Source organism: Echeneis naucrates, chromosome 4, assembly GCF_900963305.1.
Source record: "Echeneis naucrates chromosome 4, fEcheNa1.1, whole genome shotgun sequence".
Lineage (NCBI taxonomy): Eukaryota > Metazoa > Chordata > Actinopteri > Carangiformes > Echeneidae > Echeneis > Echeneis naucrates.
The window spans coordinates 23050802-23067342 of NC_042514.1; the positions used below are offsets into that span (position 1 = coordinate 23050802).

Here is a 16541-nt window from a genome sequence, read left to right on the forward strand (position 1 = left end):
AAAAACCTTTCTAGCTGCATTTGAAAAGCTTTTGGTTATAAATAAATTTGAAGATATTGGATTGCAAAGTGTTATTTTGATAAAGCCAACAAACAGCTCCCTGCTCAACATTTCCATTTTTGATTATTTGATGGTGCAAAATGTTGATTTTTCAAGAGTTTCTCACCTGTGGCGTAATTCAAAGTTGCGACATCTTGTGTGAATGTTCAGTACAGTGCTGTGTTCAGGTTCGATACTGACCTCATCTCTCCCTCTCTGCCCCTGGTGTCAGGCTTCAGAGGAGACCTGTCTACTGATATCCAGCCCCAGGATGCTGCTCCCGGCTTCGGGCGCACTGCCACCAGGTGCCCCCCTGTCTGTCCACCACCAGATTCAACTGCTACAGCAGCAGCTGCAGCAGCAACAGCAGCAAACACAAGTGGCTGTGGCACAGGTTGGTCTCTCAGACATTTAGAAACAGACCCTTTTATGTATTTAAACTGCCTGTCTTTAACTTATAACCCCTAAGCATGTATTATTTGCAGTGGCTTAAAGTGTCACTGTAAAGTGACACACTAGCCATGATGAATGTTCATTTAAGAGTGAGACTTCTTTCATCATTTGCACGTTTCTTTTTCAGTGAGATTAGAATTCAGACAACAGCTATATCCCATTGGTGTGAGCTTTTTCAGTTGTTGCTTGTTTGTGGGTCTTTCTGCCTTAGGTTTTTTCTTAAGAAAGTGAAATACATGCTTGATCGGGCTGAGATCTGGTAGTTGATGCGGCCATTGTAGAATATTCCACTTCTTTGTCTTAATAAACTCTTGGGTCGCTTTTACAGTATGTATGCATCCACTTTGCTGCATTTGGCTGAATCTGAGCAGAAAGCATATCCCTATACAGAATTTATCCGACTGTTTCTGCCTTCTGCCACATCATCAGTAAACACTAGTGACCCACTGCCACTGGAAGCCATGCATGCCCTTGCAATCACACTGCTTCCACCATGTTTTACAAAAGCTGTGGTGTGCTTTGGATCATGAACCGTTCCAAGGCTTCCCCATACTTCCTTCTTTCCATCATTCTGGTACAGGTTGATTTTAGTTTCATCTGTCCAAAGAATGTTGTTCCAGAACTGGGCTGGCTTCTTCAGATGTTTTTTGGCAAAGTCTAATTTGGACTTTCTATTTTTTAGGCTGATTAATGGTTTGCACCTTGTAGTGAGCCCTCTGTATTTGCTCTCATGAAGTCTTCTCTTTATGGTAGACTTAGATACTGACACATCTACTTCCTGGAGAGTGTTCTTCACTTGGGTGGATGTTGTGAAGGGGTTTTTCTTCACCGTGGAAATGATCCTGCGGTCCTCCACCACTACTGTGTTCCGTGGATGTCCAGGTCTTTTTGAGTTCCGAAGCTCACCAGTGTGCTCTTTTTTCACAGCATGTACCAAACTGTTGATTTGGCCACTCCTGGATTTCTTCTTTTTTTTCAGTCTGCTTCACCTCCATTGAGAGTTCCTTTCACCACATGTCGTGAGTTCACAGCAACAGTTTCCAAATGCAAATGCTACACCTGGAATCAACTCCAGGTTTTACCTGCTTAATTGATGACAACATAACAAAGTATTTTGAGTTAATTGTCCAATAACTTTTGGTCCCTTCAAAGAGAGGCTGCTACATATTAAATAGCTGTACTGTAATTCTTAAACTTTTCCCCAAATTTGGATGTGAATACCCTCAAATTAAAGCTGACAGTCTGCACTTTAAGTCCATATTGATTATATAACTGTATCTAAACAGCTAAAATAACACTGTCCAAATATTTCTGGGCCTAACTGTACAGTACAGGCCAAAAGTTTGGACACACCTTCTCATTCAAATTAATAGAAAAGGTTGGAATGTCCTATACTATCCATGTTGTGAGTGAATAACACAAGCTGCAAAAACACTTTTTCTTGAGCAATGTGAGAAATGTGTTGTTTTATTTTATAACAATGCTTAATTTCATGCTATTGTGAGCTTTTATTATGAGAAAACTGACAGAAAGTTACGATTGTTATTTGCATGGCAGACTCTGAGATAGCAGACACGATGTGTAGTATGAAACAACACAAGTTCAATCAGTCAAACATATGATGTTAGACATACATATGAGCCACATGTGAACAGAAAACTACTTTTAGTAGTCGGGCAGCATGATGGCATAGTGGTAGGCGCTGTTACCCCACAATAAGAATTTATGTTGAGCAACAGTGCAATTGCAGGTTTGATTCCCAGGACTAGGGCCTTTCTGTGCGGAGTTTGCCTGTTCCCTCCGTGTTTGCATGGGTTTCCTCCCACTGTCCAAAGGCATGGGTTTTCGGGTTTGGTGACTCTACATTGTCCGTGAGTGTGAGTGGTTGTAAATCTCTGTGTATTGGCCCTGAGATGGACTGGTGACCTGTCCAGGGTGTACCCTGCCCTTGCCCAATGTGAGCTGGGATTGGCTCCAACACCCCTATGACTAGTAAACAGATTAATAAATAAATATTAAATTAATCTTTGATTTTTTTTTCCCACCAACAGATTATAGCTAATATGTAAAAATTATTAGATAATCTAGTTTTAATCAGAAGAGCCACTGGGCCTCAGACATTACCAATCACCAATCAGTGGCTACAATTAACAGTTGAGGCCAGAGGTGCCCTTTAATGACTGGCCAGTATTGTTTCCTGGTGGCTGCCAGGGTGGCTGTCGTGCCTGTTGTTCTGTTGCTGGGGGGGGCGGGGTCTGATTTGGGGACTTCCAGATTCCCTGGGGTCCCCCACACCTGCGGCCCTCCAGCCGGGCACTGGACCCTCGCTTGCCTGGCACCTAAATCACGCTTCACCCACCACCACACACTTTCCACTCTGTCATTTCTCACAGCCACAGTTAGATACATCACATACACCCTACACAAGAATTTAATGCACGACACCTTGAAGGACGTACTAAGACGGGTTTAGGGGCAGGCTGCAGGACAGAGGTGTGCTGCAGTCCTCTGACCTCCCCCCACCCTCCTCTCCTTTCTTCTAATCTTAATGCATCCCACAACATCCAGGGTCACAGGTTCACGGTGCAGGCTCCCTGGTGGTCTCTGTCGGTCTGACACTGGCCGTTGTGAGATGGCTCACTGCTTCCTCTCACCCTTCTGTCAGGGGTCAAGAGCTCCGAGCTCTACTTGGAAAGTTTCCTCCTGTGGTCTCCTTGGTCCGTGTGCGTTGGGGGCATGGGTCAAGCACCATGGCCACCCGCCGGTACAGCCTATCTCCCTTTGGGTGCATCAGGCATTGCTGGGACTCACAGGTGGGTCTCTTCAGTCAGTGGAGTTACTCCGGCTCGTCTGGGGGATGTGGGGTGGGTTTCGAGGTGTTGGTGGCCAATGTGGATGGCTGGGTGTTGGATGGGTGGGTGTTGATGGGTGTGGGGCCCTCCTGTCCTGCTCCAGTGTGTACTTGCTTGGGCGGTTCAGTGGCATTCGCCGTCAACTGCCAGGAACACTGGGAACTGCTGCGTGCCTCGTGGCTCCCTGGACTTGGTACCTCATATGCTCCCGCACACAGGGTGGTGGACATGGGGAGCCTGGGTCCCTGACCCGATTCTGGACCCTGGTGATGGTCTCACTCATATTTAAGGAAAGTCCCCATGTGTCTGTGGTGTCACTTCCCAGCTCGTGTTGGTCCACATCATGAAGAATTGATGAATCCTGCCTAAAATCGGCTGAGCTGTTCTTTCATTCCTTCAATACATGCCCTATCTTTTGACTCAGCTCTTCTTTTGGGACACCTTCACCTACCTGGATTCCCATCTCTCCAGAGACCTACACATAAACCCTCTGGACTCTCTTAATCCTGAATGAGGTGACAGGAAAATCACAGGATCCTTTAATCCAGTTCCTACCAGCACCACCTGCTTCCCTTCCCCTGTCAATCCTTCTACATCTTCTCTGTACTTTGTTCCCCCCTGTATTCAGTGAGGTGTAGCACTGCCCTCCCTGCCACACAAAGGCCATTTCACTCAATAAAGATCAACAACTAGCTTCTAGAGAGGGCCGGTGATGGTCACATGCACAGACTATAATAAAATATTTAGCTGCAAGACTAAGGGCTTCAATCTCATATAATGTTGACATCCTGTGGTGTTAAACTATGAGGACAAATACAGACAAAAAAATAAAAGAGGTGACCAGTAACAGATATGGTTTCAAGCACATGACTCATATGAAGACATGCCCTCACACACACACACACACAAAACACGTACATGGTTTATCAGTCTGAGTGCAAAAGGCCTTGAGGCTATAAACTGTAGTTTTTAAGCTCAGCACTCTGTTTCTCACGCACACTCGAAGTGTCGAAGACAGTTAAATACTGGAGTTCATATTCTTCCAGAGACAGACGCTAAGGTCCGGATTAAACTCCCAGTTTGTGCTGAACCAAGCTGTTCCCTTGTCCTGACCTGAACAGCAAAGGAAAGATTCGATTTCTACTCCAGCTGTGCACACATCCAGATAGAATATGCCTAGAAATGAATGCCAGCAATTATAGCTTAATGAAGCTAGTGGTCACTGTCAGCTAGTGTAGATTTTTTATATATATATTTTTTTTTTACAGTGAAAACTGCTTTTTGCAGTTTTAATTTAAGTTTCCAGCAAGTATCTGCCATTCCGAGGAGACTTTCCCCAACAAATTGAATTGCCTGAGCTGTTGCTGCTCCAACAATATCTAAATTAGTTTCAACTGATATTTTTGGTCTGCTTCTTTTAAGCTGTATTATATTACTTGTGTGAAGTTTGTGTGCTGCTGGTCCTTTAGTTTATTCCTGCTTTTAAATGCTGGCGTTTTCTCATTCTAAATAACAGGTTATTCCTGATGGCAAGAAATAACTAGGGATTGTCATGACTCAGCTCAAAGGAGATGACAAAGTGGGAGAGACACAGCGCAAAGCCAATAGAAAAATATGTTTATTTAAATAAAGCAAAATAAACTAAAGGAACACAGGTATGAGGTGTGTAAGTCAGTGGCATCAGTCATGTACATGTGGGTGCACTGACCATGTAAGGTTTGGAGTTGTGGAAAGTAAGTAAGAAAGCCAAAGTAATCAAAGGTGTGGGCGCTGGTGAGGAGGAAGAGAGAGCTCTGGCACGCAGCAGCTTGCAGCTTTTATCCATCGGGAGCACCGCGCCCTCGTGCTCCCAATCAGGTTGATGGGATCAGCTGATCGCAAAAAAAAAAACAAACACAATTTCACCACCATCAAGCAGAGGGAAAACCCATAGCAGCCTAAGCAGCCTAAGCAGCCGAGGCAGGGCCGTCATAGGGAGTTGTCGTTTTCACCACCATTGATGTTTGGACTTCTTTAGAATCAGTGGCTCAGGTGGTTTCTTACCTGGAGCTGAGGTCTCTTTCCAAATCAAACCGGACATATAGAAGTAACTTGTACCTTGAAGTACCTTATACCTTGAAATTTGTTTTGGTTTTTACTCTTAGAATTTCACAAAACTAATCAGATGTCCAGGATATTTTACTAGCGGCTGAATTCTCCACTGAGATCTCTCCTCCATAACAAGTAGTCCACAGGATGAATAAAGGTAGAAACACAAAATGAAGCAGTTCCACTTTGAAAATCAACAATTCATCTCCTTGTTTGAGACAGGATGTCTGGAAGGGATGGCAACTGAGCTATCTAACAATCCCTGAGATGGAGAGCCAGGTGTCCAATTAGTAAAATCTTTATCTGTCTTAAGATGTGTTTTATAAATGTGAATTTGAATGGAATAGATGTTGATTTTAATCTTCAGGAAGTATGAGGAAGAAGTCATTGACAGGCAACCAATGAATTTTTTTAACTTTTTTTGGCTGGTGGTTTTGCCTACCACCTTAATGCACACCTACACCTACTTTTATTTTTTTAGAATAAGAAAGCCATAACAAACTGATACCGGTAAATGTCAGAACATATTTAATATAATACGTACAAAATGTTCTCATAAAAGGGTGATCAACTTTAAGAAGGCAAAGTGTATGATGAAAGTGCAGACACAGTTGGGCTTTGTTCCACACAGCATCAGTATGATGATTTAATGTCAGTTTGTCATAAACAAAAGTGAGGGAGTTTCATGTTACAGGAGTCCCAAAGCACTCATGGGCATCTTTCCATCAGTTTCACACCAGACAATAAACAAGACAAACACAGACTTTCTTTCTGTAAGCGTAGCTTGGTTCTGTTTAAAAGCATATATTACCATTAATAATATTACCATTTATGGTTTGATTACCTCAGAAGCTCCCTTCTAATTTAGCAGTGTTGTGACTCCTGTGATAAACAGAGACATACAGCCAGACAAATCGTTTGTACTTTAAACTTGACATCTATTGAGCCATTTTAACATAGTTAGTTTATAACTATACTGTTGTTGCATTTGACTTTTAATTGTCAGTGGCCATAATTTCTATGCTTGGATATATAAAAATGGCATGACGAGATCATTCACACACACTGGCTCAGAAATTCTGGAGCAGAATGACTCCACACGCAAGTGACGTGTGGTAAAATGAAAACACATTAGTGTGGATGCAATATCAGATCATAGACTGTATGTAGAAGTGGATGTGGATGAAAAGTGAAGCCAGTGCTGAAGTGCCTGAAACCTGCATTCCATCTAATGATCATCAGTGAGCTCATTCTATTTTATTTCCTCAGTAAATATTTCCCTAATGAGTTTATGATCTCAATCTCTAGATTCAAGTCATTAATACAACATGGTCTTCATTTATTACATGATGGCAACTTTCGTAGGAAAACAGGCCATAAAGAAGGGAATGGATTAAGGGGGCGTGGCTACTGTGTGTTTGACAGAATGTACCAGGAAAAGCAACCTGCTGCCGGAACCATAGATCAGGATCGATCCACCAACCTCAGCTTCACCTTCTTGACCAAATGCAATTTCATCTTGTTTCCAATAAGCCAAGATGCCAAGCCAAATTACAAATGCAAGGCTTCACAATGCCAGTTCACTGCCTTCACAAAGGAAATGATGCAAATGTTACTGGATTGGATTGGATTGAATTGATAAACTTTTGTGGTTTTTGCCCTTATCATTCAATGCTGTGTATTAGATTGTCATTGCTGCTTCATATTAAAAGCTTTAGCTGGTGAAATTTAAAACATGTTTTTTAAGATGGTATAATGGAAGAAGAAAGATAAGCCAGTGCGAGCTGTTAGATGAAATGCTCCAGGCGACAGGCCTGGGAATACCTAGTTCTTTGCCCTGCTCGTGAGTGGAAAACACATATATGGGGAGGATATCTATGTCTGACAAAACACCTGCTCATTTTATTGTCCAAAATGTCACATAAAATGAATAATGGCAATAAGAAATTTACCAACAATTAAATTATTAATCAAAATCAACAGCTTCATAGATTATCACCAGTTTTTTGTTTTTTTTTTCTTTTTTGCAAATCTCACTTTAATTGTCTGTATTTCATTGGGGATTTGGGGATTTGAAACATTCCCACATCAAAGAGACATGACGTGGGCAGTCAACACACGGATGATAATCCTGTGTGAAGAGTACATTCTCGGCAACAACCCTGTGGAGTCTCAGCACATGATCCACAGTCCTATTCCCCTTGCACTACCAATGGGAGAATCACAGTTTTTCAGTGAGATAGAAAGGTGTCATGTAAACTGTCTTTTATATCAATTTTCTACAATTTTTGCAACTGCATGAGGAGATAATGCACAAAATTCAAAGTGTTTCCTACCATTAAGGTTTTTTAATTTTAACTGTAGGATTCACATTTAGGAATAATCAGTTTGGCAGTCCTGTGTAGTCAAATTTGTGTAGTCATCAAACTTACTTGTAGGCTGCAGAATTTGTGAGGCTGCAGTTTATCATATATACATTATATGGGAACACACCCTAACCCTAACCCTAAACCTTGACAAGAAAAAAATACTCATCCTTCCTTTCATGTTGAAGAAAAAGTCATAAAAGATAGCTAACATCAATAGTATCATATGAAATATTTTGTAATATGAATAAAAAATATGAGTTTTAACAAGGAGAGATAAATGTTGTCTATGTTGTATATACTTTAAAGTTTGCGATTTTTATTATGTTGCAAATTCAGATTTGATCAGTGATAGACATGTCATGCCTGATTTTAAACATTGAGAAGAAAGACATATAAATATATATATATATATATATAAATATATGATACATCATGATATGTATATCATGATGTATCATATCAAATCATGTGATTTGAAATGAGACCAAGTCATGACAAAAAAATGCCAAATAGTCATTTTGAGAGCAGAACTATGAAAGATGAAAATTGGCCTTGGGCGCTTCTCTGTTCTGAGGAAAAGTTTTGAACAAAGCAATAAAAAAGACAGAGAGTTGCTGCTGCCTAATTAGAGCTTGAAGGAGCCGTTTCAGTTGCTTGAAGCTTTTTCAATTTCATCATATTCAGATAAGAGGGAGGAAAAGATTTGGTAGCAGCAGGTTTACTACCATGGGATCACCACAGTGAAACACAACGCAACCCAGCACCTTTTAATTGGGTCTTTTGTCTCAGTTCCACATTTACAATATGATTTCAGTTTTTATCACCTCAATTTAGAAATTATTGCTGCAAACGGATGGCTTGTGGTCCAGAAATTGATTATCATACTGTGACAGTCTGCCTGATTTTGTTCATGCTTCTTTCTGATGTGTATTTGTGATACAAATTTCCATGCATAAATTAAGTTACCATAGAAATGGGGAAAATATTATCCTTAGTAATGTGTCTTTCACTATGATGATCCCTCCCTCTTTAAAGTTTGGCTATTATATCACATTAGTATAATGGCAACCATGGTTTTTTCCACAAGTTGGACTGAACCCTCCAGACTTCAGACAGATTGGCTCAAACTCATATGCACTTTATTCCATATATTTATACATATATTCTTCAAAGCACGCAAGAAATGAATGAAATCCATTGTTGTTCTAAAAAATTATTTTCCTTTGCTCATATTCTTGCGCAGCAGAGATATTTTGATGCATAATGGATGATGCTGATATGTCTTGCGGCATAATAAGAGTCACAGTATCTTCTGGGACTGTTTTAACGATCGACAATGTGCAAATATGAAACTGTGTTGTATTTTTATTTATTCTCTGTAAGGGAGCAGTTTATAGTTTTTGCCACTGCTGCATTCCCAATGGTGGCATAAGTAGCTGTTAACTTACCAGTCTGGCCAAGAGCTTTAGCCATGGTTGTGTGCTTATAAAACACCTTCAGACCAGTGAGTCTTCTGGCAAGCAAGTGAGGGAGCACAAGGAACGTCTGAGCAAGAGGGTGGAAAGAGACTGGACTATGACTGACTAGCTGGTTGCCGTGCTAATAGAAATAGAAGTGGTTGTTCTGACATGACTTAGGTACATATACATCAAATTAGATTCTTGAAAATGTTATGACAAGAACTAAAACTAATAGAGTGACTTAAAAGATACATAATGGACAGACCAACAGACAGTAGCAGACAGTTACAGTGTGTGTTTGTGCTTATGTGTGTGTAACCGGTTGACTTCTGCGTTGTGTTGGATTTTAAAATGCGCGTTGTGACACAAGTTTTCTTTTGGAGGCGCTCTCCATTTATTCTGACAAAATAAGGTGACAACAAACCCTCCGTGTAGTATATGTCGCATGGAGTTAGCCTCTCTCCCCTGGAGTGTAATGACAATAGGGCACGAGACATTACCAAGATCACACTACACTCAATACATGAGAAAACATACCTGACAAAATGTAGCATGGATTTAGCCCCAACACAAATTAAATGACAAATATGTCAGCTTAATATACAGTATAAAGCAGACATAAATGCCAAAACTTCCCCAACAACAAAGACGCTTATTATGTGGGGGGCCCAGGGAAATGGACGTAGTGGTACAGGAGGTCAGTTTTAAAGGTTCCACATTTCTAATCTGGAGCGTTAACATGTCAGGTGAACTATTTACAGATGCTGTGTGATAATACCAATGCACACTAAAACCAATATGAGTCAGTTCTGTACTGCATATTCAGCCCTGTTACATGTGCAGGCATGTTTGATATATGTATATTTAAATGCATCATATATGACACAATGTAAGCTCTTCTACTATTTGTAATTGTAATGATAATAACAGTGAGTCATGAAATTTGATGGTGAACCAGCAACATTTCCTCTGGACTCAGTTTTATGCGGGAAATATCGATTCACCCTCGCAATAACAATATAGCACAGAGCAAGGAATACAGAGTGCAAATAAGACACTCAAAATTAATAAGAAAAGAATAGTCCAAAGCCAGTAACGTACATGGGACAATAGAAAAAATATTCAGTATACCCTAGGTCATCAGACAAACAGGCATACAAATACACAAAAATATATATTGCAACACCAAACCAGGTTAACATTGCTCCTTTTATCCATTTGCCATTCAAATTTTTTCCCATCCTTTTATCTGCAGCACTGGTTCTGTTTCCTATGTAGCAGCACTTTGTCTGGCTGCTTTCAAAAAGATATCCAGACGAAAAAGCCAGAATCCAACTTTCACAAAAAATATGTTTTATTTTTTTTCTTGTTCAGTTTTGTTCTTGCCTGTTTCTTTTTCAAATTATCCACCATCCTTTCACCAACCGCTGCACTTCAGCTCAGTGAGACATTTAATATGGACAGCATCAGCATAAATGTGACAGTTACTCCCAGGCCTCATTATAAACCCTAAGAAGTGGCTGATTCGCTATTAGAGTTGTCAGCAAGGCAGCACGAGCTGGAGTCGCGCTCCAGTCTTCCATAAACCAAGATGAGGTCATGTCAGCTGTAAATTACACCACCAAAGCCATAATCAGTGTCATTCTTCACAATGAGGTCTGCAAAGGCAGCCTGGCCCCAACACAATCTGGAATCCCCTCTATTTGTTGATAAGTGGAAGAAGATGACTGCCTTCTTCAAAAACATGTTTTTCTGTCTGCTGAGTGAGTGTCTGTGAAAGAGGAGGAAGAGGAGGTATTGAGGTCATGACAGAGGGTGTGTTTTATTTTTTTTGTTTTGCTTTTTTTTTTTTTTTTTTTTGACTTGATCATGTGTATCTCCGCTTCACCTCCTCTGTGTTCTCTGTGTGGAAAGAGGCTTTGGCATACAGAATGACTGAAAATAATGCCTCTATCAGAGTTGGAGAGGAAGAAAGTAAGGGGCAATGAAAGTGGGGTGAGAAAGACAGGAAACATGGAGAGGCACAGAGTAGAAAAGATTAGGAATGATTACCATGATATCTGAGAAGTGATGATGGATGTTTTTCACCACTGTATAACACTGATCTGCTTCAAATCAGGAACAGTCACTGACTTCTAGCTCAAACTTATATTTTGAATCTTTTATCTATAATTATTCAGACCAAAATTTATGTGAAAGTGGAAGGGAGGCAATCAGTTTATGGAAAGGATTTCATTCTTTTTCTTTTGGCGACAGCACACATTAATAGAATGGAGGACAAGTGAACCACCTGAAACACAATAAAGGCTAAGCCTGAGTAGCAAACATATAGAATATATTAATGTATGCAAAGATATTGTCAATTTTAAATGACATCACATAGCATGCAGAGAAACAAATCCAGCATTGTCCTGCACTTCCTGCAGTGCACCATTTAAAATCTCTTTCGCGGCAGAGACTTGGCCAAGAGAGCAGCCAAACTCACCACACATAAATGTAAAAACAGTGTTCAACACAAATACCATAAATGCAAAATGACTCATTTAAATCTTAAGGAAACAATTAACTGTACCATAAGCAATGAGTTGAATCAATGCTAATGCACTCTCTGCTCCTCACAGCAGTGTTTCAGTAAGGTGAAATTTCTTTAGCATTTTGTTTGTCACAACATAATCTGATCTCTGTTAACCTAGAGACCACGTTTTGAAGAAGAGACCTGTGCTAGGTTCGCAGTGGCAGTGGTAAAAAGTATATGTTCCATAGCAGTCCAATGTTATTACAGTTTTTTCTTTTTTTAATTTCACATTGTAAGCACTTCTAACATTAGGTTGCTTTTTTTTATTTATCAAGAGCCAGTTTGTCAACCATTTTATAAACCAGTAGATGAGTCACTGTTAAAGGATCCCTGCTGTAGGAAGTTGAATTAAATTACAGCTGAAAGGGAAACACATGTAGTTTTATATGCTGTTAATGTTTTAAATGTTTTAATGAAATCAAACAACAGTTAATATGTGTGTGAAGTTTACTTTTTTACTCAGCTCTTAGAAATAGTAAATACAGGAATAACAAAGTACTTTGTTTGTGTGTGCACTATATTTTTCGTTAGAAAGATATTAACATATTTGGTACATCTTTGATTTGTCTGAAAAGCTACATATATTTTATCATCACAGGTTAAAACATATTTTGACAATCATAATTGGTATAAGTTTCAATGTACTGCAGTGAAACCTTTGAAATTTAAAATGTGACACAGGACCAGATTATCTAGATCCAGTTGATTGTTTATCATGTGTCTGTGTTCGATATACAGGTTAACTGTTTCAAACACATTGTTTGTTAGTTTCAGATCATACTCTGACATTAAATCCACACAGACATGGAATACACACTCTTCAAGGCAAACTTGAACCTTCTCTAGGTCCACATGATGGAAACAATTTCTGCCTCTGTATAGATGAGGGACTTCATGCAATATGGAGGGACGTCCATGAGGTGTTCATGAGTTGTGGACCTGACGTACTCTGTGGTTGTTCCAGGTCAACACAACCTCATTAAGTTCTTCCGAGGAGGCATATGATATTCAGTCAGAGCATATTAAAATATTGATTATATATATTTGAGATTTGTCTTCTGGTAGTAACATGGTGGGTTGACACTATTTTTAATAAGGCTAAAATGGTGCAGTGTAACTATTGTTGCAAAGATATTTTCACAGCTATCAAATGTGGTGGAAGAGCCGAAAAAAGTGCTCTCAATCATTGTTATGTCATTTATTACACAGGATAATTCTTAAATGAGGCCTTCTTATTCAATGGAGATTTACTTTGAGTACCTCAAAACCTACAAAAATGTATTTACTGAATGGGTAATCCTTTATTTCATACTGTGTCAATTACCTGTATTGTTTGAAGAAAGTAAAACTGGATCAGGGACTTCTCCAAGACGTTGTCTGAGAAGAAGCCATCTTCTCTCAGTTTGTCAAATATGTCTATCCAAAATTGGACACACTCACTTCGCAAGATAAGCCACCATCGTTCAATCCGCTGGTTTCCAGTGCTTGGACCAAAGGTTACCCTGTCTTTTTCACAATGGTTTTTGTAAAAAATGCAAAAAACTCTGCATTTCAGCCATGTGGCCATTTTCTGTTCCTAAATGAAGTCTGATCTTGGCAAGGCATCCGCCAGTGCTGATCACAGCATCCACAAAGTAGCCAGCTATGATTTGGGTCATTGTTTGTTTTGTAAGCCTCAAGCCGTATCATCTTTCTGGAAAACCTATCAATGCATCCACTAATTCCAACTCCAAATGGCTTTAGTTTGTCGTAGCCATCAATGTGCCAGACATAGTTTGGACCACAGCTGTGATACACACGCCTTCGCAGTCTGTTTCTTGACCTCAGGTCAAGACCTTCATCATCCAATAATTGCAACAATATTTCAACGTCAGTCACTATTCCACAATTTTTTTGGTGCATCCATCTGTAACCATGACACTGACCAGACGTTTCCAATTGCTGTTCAATAAAGGTTGCCACCTCAGCCACATCCGTTTTGTTCTTCCAATCCCAAAGCTGCTTCTTGCTTAAGATTCTTTCAAGGGTGTGTTTGCTTATTACAATCCCATGGGAATCCACAAACAAATGGCGTATTTCATTTGTTGTAAATCCACATTTAAAGTAGTCCTTGATATAGTCACAATCCATTTCTCGAGAGGAGAATTCACACAAAGAACTACTACTCTGACTGTTGTGTTAAAGTAGTATCTCATAATTTTTTACCCCATATTTTCATCTTTTTATCTCATAATTACGACTTTTTATCTAATAATTATAACTTAGTATGTGATTTTTTCTTTTTTTCAAGGCTACGTTTTCTTCTTTTTTTTTTTTTTTTTTTAAATTGCAGGTGTTGGGTAGCAACAAGATAAAAGTGACCATGAATTTCTGTTAAAGTAAGTGAACAGACTACTTGTTGTCTGTTTTGTATCTTAACTTTTAATGACTTGTCAGGCCCTGTGAGCACCAAAAAGATGCTCTGTTCTTGTTTTTCGTCACATCATCTGATGGATCAGGTTATACCTCAGAATGGAAAAAAGTATTTATCAGTAGAAGATTCAGTTTATTCCCGTTTGATTCAAAATACAGTGTGATTGATCACCGGTTCGCCCCTGCTGAGCTGACTCAGCCAGGCCCTGAAGCCTTTTAGTCACAAAGTACAAGTGTGAATAATTGCTGCACTTACAGTGGCTCCTTTTCCATTTCCTTGGTTTTTATTTGGTTTTGTTTTTGTTGTATATTATTCCAGAAGATGTCTTTGGTGATGAAAGTTGTTTTTTTATTTATTATTTTTCTTTTTTTTTTTAAGCAAACGGATGGATCAAGAACGTGTCCTTCAGTAATGGCTAATTATGGGTGTGGAAATTGAGCTTATGCCATGAGCTCAATCACGTACACACCCCTGAGTAATTTTGACAAAAGATGACACATATTGTTGGTATTTTGAGTTCACATAGTTTAAGTCATATATTTACAGATTTGTATGCATCTCGCCACTTGATGTGATACTTTTACAAAAATGGCACTATGGATGAAAATACTGCATTGCCCTGAGTATTAAAACTGACGCCAGCTTCGCTATTGGCCCTGCAATTGCCGACATCAACATCGTCAAGAATGCTCTTGTCAAATTGATGACTAATAGCTCACTGTGACACTGTGACAGTAGTTCTCTCCTGTTCTGTGTGTTTTTGTTTTTGTTTTTTTATTCTCCCCATACTGTCTGTCTTATTAGGTCCACCTGTTGAAGGACCAGCTCAGTGCAGAGGCCACTGCTCGGTTGGAGGCCCAGGCTCGAGTCCATCAGCTACTGTTGCAAAACAAAGACCTGCTGCAGCACATCTCCCTGCTGGTTAAACAGATACAGGAGCTGGAGACAAAGATGTCCGGACCAAACTCGAGTGAGTGGATCATAGATGAGACATGTTGCACGCTCACATGGAAAATTACACAAACATGCATCTGCAGTGTGGAAAGCAGCAGAGAAACAGAGGCACGTGAATCAGACATTTTGGCCAACAGGAAAGTTTTTATACAAACTGAGAATGTGACCCACATCAACCTCTTTTGGCTGTTAGTAGGAAATTTAATAACAGGCAGACAGGACAGCTTTAGCAGCAGTTATTTATCCAGAGCTGAACTATCTGCTACCTTTTTTCTCAAAGTGAAAAATATGAACACTTATATAGCACATAGGCATTATTCATCACATAAGGTAAAGAAATCCATTAAAACATTCATAAATGATAAGCTTCAAAAATCAACCAAACTATAATAAAATAGGACTGTTAGGGAAATGACAAGAACACGTTTGACACGTTTATGTTTGTAAATAGTTTGAGTTTAACACCCGCAGGAAATTAGTTCCAAGTGTTTACAGCAAGGAGACAAAAAGCAGCTTCACCCTGTTCAGTCTGACACACAATACAACCACAGTGCTACTCCCAAAACATCAAAATTCTTCAGGATCAGAAATTCAATGTCTATTCAGAGCTGCAGGGGGCTGGAGCAAATCCCAGCTCACCATGTACAACTCCCCATTTTTTCACAGAGACAACATACAGAAACTGCTGTTATGCTCACATTGACATCTAGGGTTAAATTTACTCACCAGTTCATACAACACGCATGTCTTTTGACATTGACGCTGTATTGACTGGAGAATCCTGGGGTTGTGGTGTGAGCATCTACATCAGCATCTGGTGTAATAATGCTACTGTTGCTTCCAGCCACTCTGCTGACATATAGTTTTTACTGTGAAGTGCAGGCCATTCTATCTGCCCAGAGAATTTACTATGGTGAGCATCACTTCACCTGCCACCACCACCACAAAAATGCTCTACTCTATCCTTCCATCAGTGGCCTGCAAAGTAACTACCTGGAGGGTGTCATTATTGTTGCTGGAGACTTCAACCATCAATATGTGGACTTTGCTACACGGGGTGCAAATACATTGGACCTAGCCCACAGAAACATCAAGCAGCTTCTCTTTCCTTTAGCATCAGTCACTCTGATGCCCACACATATATACGTAAACCTACATACCAACATTGCTGGCACACATGTATAACACTGCTGGCTTTTTAACCGGACCTCGTGAGGACCTCGGCGGTACACATCATAGGGGTCAGGTCATAAAACCCGAGACCAATGTCACTGTCCCGTCTCATTTCCTTCCACGCACAGCTGCGCACACACACACATATACCCACACACCTACACT

At 40.0% G+C, this 16541-nt stretch overlaps 1 protein-coding gene across 5 annotated transcripts in view; it reads left to right on the plus strand.

The window, feature by feature from the left end:
* nos1apa (nitric oxide synthase 1 (neuronal) adaptor protein a) overlaps positions 1-16541 on the plus strand; it is a 163882-nt gene that overhangs the window by 122429 nt on the left and 24912 nt on the right. For 3 of the 5 annotated variants that reach the window (XM_029499236.1, XM_029499235.1, XM_029499237.1), the window contains exons 8-9: positions 272-433; positions 15054-15219. In XM_029499236.1, coding sequence (XP_029355096.1) covers positions 272-433; positions 15054-15219 — 328 coding nt within the window. The remainder of the gene's footprint in view (positions 1-271; positions 434-15053; positions 15220-16541) is intronic. The other 2 variants (XM_029499240.1, XM_029499238.1) reach the window with 1 other exon arrangement.